The sequence below is a fragment of the Scyliorhinus canicula genome, chromosome 6 (assembly GCF_902713615.1).
Source record: "Scyliorhinus canicula chromosome 6, sScyCan1.1, whole genome shotgun sequence".
Lineage (NCBI taxonomy): Eukaryota > Metazoa > Chordata > Chondrichthyes > Carcharhiniformes > Scyliorhinidae > Scyliorhinus > Scyliorhinus canicula.
In genome coordinates this window covers 223,227,872-223,230,873 of record NC_052151.1, presented here as the reverse complement: position 1 = coordinate 223,230,873, position 3,002 = coordinate 223,227,872, and the positions used below count along the sequence as shown (strand labels likewise).

Sequence of the window (3,002 nt, the reverse complement as noted above, 5' to 3'; positions counted from 1 at the left end):
TCTCTGCCCACAGGTACCTGAGCTGTTTCTCTCTCTCTGCCCACAGGTACCTGAGCTGTTTCTCTCTCTGCCCACAGGTACCTGAGCTGTTTCTCTCTCTGCCCACAGGTACCTGAGCTGTTTCTCTCTCTCTGCCCACAGGTACCTGAGCTGTTTCTCTCTCTGCCCACAGGTACCTGAGCTGTTTCTCTCTCTCTGCCCACAGGTACCTGAGCTGTTTCTCTCTCTGCCCACAGGTACCTGAGCTGTTTCTCTCTCTGCCCACAGGTACCTGAGCTGTTTCTCTCTCTGCCCACAGGTACCTGAGCTGTTTCTCTCTCTCTGCCACAGGTACCTGACTGTTTCTTCTCTCCTCTCCCCACAGGTACCTGACTGTTTTCTCTCTCTCTGGCCACAGGTACCTGAGCTGTTTCTCTCTCTCTGCCCACAGGTACCCGAGCAGTTTCTCTCTCTGCCCAGAGGTACCTGAGCTGTTTCTCTCTCTCTGCCCACAGGTATCTGAGCTGTTTCTCTGCCCACAGGTACCTGAGCTGTTTCTCTCTCTGCCCACAGGTACCTGAGCTGTTTCTCTCTCTCTGGCCACAGGTACCTGAGCTGTTTCTCTCTCTGCCCACAGATACCCGAGCAGTTTCTCTCTTTGCCCACAGGTATCTGAACTGTTTCTCTCTCTGCCCAGAGGTACCTGAGCTGTTTCTCTCTCTCTGCCCACAGGTACCTGAGCTGTTTCTCTGCCCACAGGTACCTGAGCTGTTTCTCTCTCTGCCCACAGGTACCTGAGCTGTTTCTCTCTCTGCCCACAGGTACCTGAGCTGTTTCTCTCTCTGCCCACAGGTACCTGAGCTGTTTCTCTCTCTCTGCCCACAGGTACCTGAGCTGTTTCTCTCTCTGCCCACAGGTACCTGAGCTGTTTCTCTGCCCACAGGTACCTGAGCTGTTTCTCTCTCTCTGCCCACAGGTACCTGAGCTGTTTCTCTGCCCATAGGTATCTGAGCTGTTTCTCTCTCTCTGCCCACAGGTATCTGAGCTGTTTCTCTCTCTCTGCCCACAGGGACCTGAGCTGTTTCTCTCTGCCCACAGGTATCTGAGCTGTTTCTCTCTCTCTGCCCACAGGTACCTGAGCTGTCTCTCTCTCTCTGCCCACAGGTACCTGAGCTGTTTCTCTTTCTCTGCCCACAGGTACCTGAGCTGTTTCTCTCTCTCTGCCCACAGGTACCTGAGCTGTTTCTCTCTCTGCCCACAGGTACCTGAGCTGTTTCTCTCTCTCTGCCCACAGGTACCTGAGCTGTTTCTCTCTCTCTGCCCACAGGTATCTGAGCTGTTTCTCTCTCTCCGCCCACAGGTACCCGAGCTGTTTCTCTCTCTGCCCACAGGTACCTGAGTTGTTTCTCTCTCTCTGCCCACAGGTACCTGAGCTGTATCTCTCTCTGCCCACAGGTACCTGAGCTGTTTCTCTCTCTGCCCACAGGTACCTGAGCTGTTTCTCTCTCTGCCCACAGGTACCTCTGCTGTTTCTCTGCCCACAGGTACCTGAGCTGTTTCTCTCTCTACCCACAGGTACCTGAGCTGTTTCTCTCCCTCTGCCCTAAGGTACCTGAGCTGTTTCTCTCTCTCTGCCCACAGGTACCTGAGCTGTTTCTCTCTCTGCCCACAGGTACCTGAGCTGTTTCTCTCTCTCTGCCCTCAGGTACCTGAGCTGTTTCTCTTTCTCTGCCCACAGGTACCTGAGCTGTTTCTCTCTCTCTGCCCACAGGTACCTGACCTGTTTCTCTCTCTGCCCACAGGTACCTGACCTGTTTCTCTCTCTGCCCACAGGTACCCGAGCTGGCTGGGTTCTGGTTACTCACCTTGTTGCTGCAGATGCCCATGACGCTGTTCGCCACCTGTAACCCCCGACTTTTGGTGCTGCCGCTGGAGTACGGAGTTAACATCATCTACCTGATCATGCTGGGGGCTGAGGTGGTCCTGGCCTTTACCACCCTGCGCCGTATGGCCCTGCAGCTGGAGCTGCGATTCCACATGACTCACTTCGATAGCCTGGAGGAGTCGCGCTATGCAAGACCTACATCATCAAAGCAGCTGACAGACACTGTGATGGGCCAAATGGACTGACCGCTTGAAACTGCAGTTTCACCGTCTGAGACAATAAAACACACCGGCTGTGTCCCGGTTCCAGGAATCTTAGAACTTGGAACATCCAGTGCAGTAGTATGCCATTCGGCCCATCAAGTCTGCACCAACACAATTAAGCCCTCACTCCACCCTATCCATGTAGCCCAGTAACCCCACCCCACCTTTTTGGACACTAAAGGTCAATTTATCACGGCCAATCCACCTAACCTGCACATCTTTAGACTGTGGGAGGAAACCGGAGCACCCGGAGGAAACCCACGCAGACACGGGGAGGACGTGCAGATTCCGCACAGTGAGCCAATCTCGGTATCGAATCTAGGACCCTGCTGCTTTGAAGCCACAGTGCTAACCACTGTGCTACCGTTCAGCATCATCCCACATAGAACATAGAACGATACAGCGCAGTACAGGCCCTTCGGCCCTCGATGTTGCACCGACATGGAAAAAAAACTAAAGGCCATCTAACCTACACTATGCCCTTATCATCCATATGCTTATCCAATAAACTTTTAAATGCCCTCAATGTTGGCGAGTTCACTACTGTTGCAGGTAGGGCATTCCACGGCCTCACCACTCTTTGCGTAAAAAACCCACCTCTGACCTCTGTCCTATATCTATTACCCCTCAATTTAAGGCTATGTCCCCTCGTGCTAGCCACCTCCATCCGCGGGAGAAGGCTCTCGCTGTCCACCCTATCTAACCCTCTGATCATTTTGTATGCCTCTATTAAGTCACCTCTTAACCTTCTTCTCTCTAACGAAAACAACCTCAAGTCCATCAGCCTTTCCTCATAAGATTTTCCCTCCATACCAGGCAACATCCTGGTAAATCTCCTCTGCACCCGTTCCAAAGCTTCCACGTCCTTCCTATAA

General features: G+C 53.0%; 1 protein-coding gene across 1 annotated transcript in view; it reads left to right on the top strand.

Moving 5' to 3' along the window:
* Window positions 1–2,109, top strand: part of LOC119968051 — a 14,372-nt gene extending 12,263 nt beyond the window's left edge. The window contains exons 2-8 of the mRNA XM_038801150.1: window positions 142–236; window positions 431–521; window positions 679–711; window positions 923–1,015; window positions 1,078–1,110; window positions 1,210–1,317; window positions 1,782–2,109. Of these exons, the coding sequence (XP_038657078.1) occupies window positions 142–236; window positions 431–521; window positions 679–711; window positions 923–1,015; window positions 1,078–1,110; window positions 1,210–1,317; window positions 1,782–2,109 (781 nt within the window). The remainder of the gene's footprint in view (window positions 1–141; window positions 237–430; window positions 522–678; window positions 712–922; window positions 1,016–1,077; window positions 1,111–1,209; window positions 1,318–1,781) is intronic.
* The last annotated feature ends 893 nt before the right edge of the window (window positions 2,110–3,002 follow it).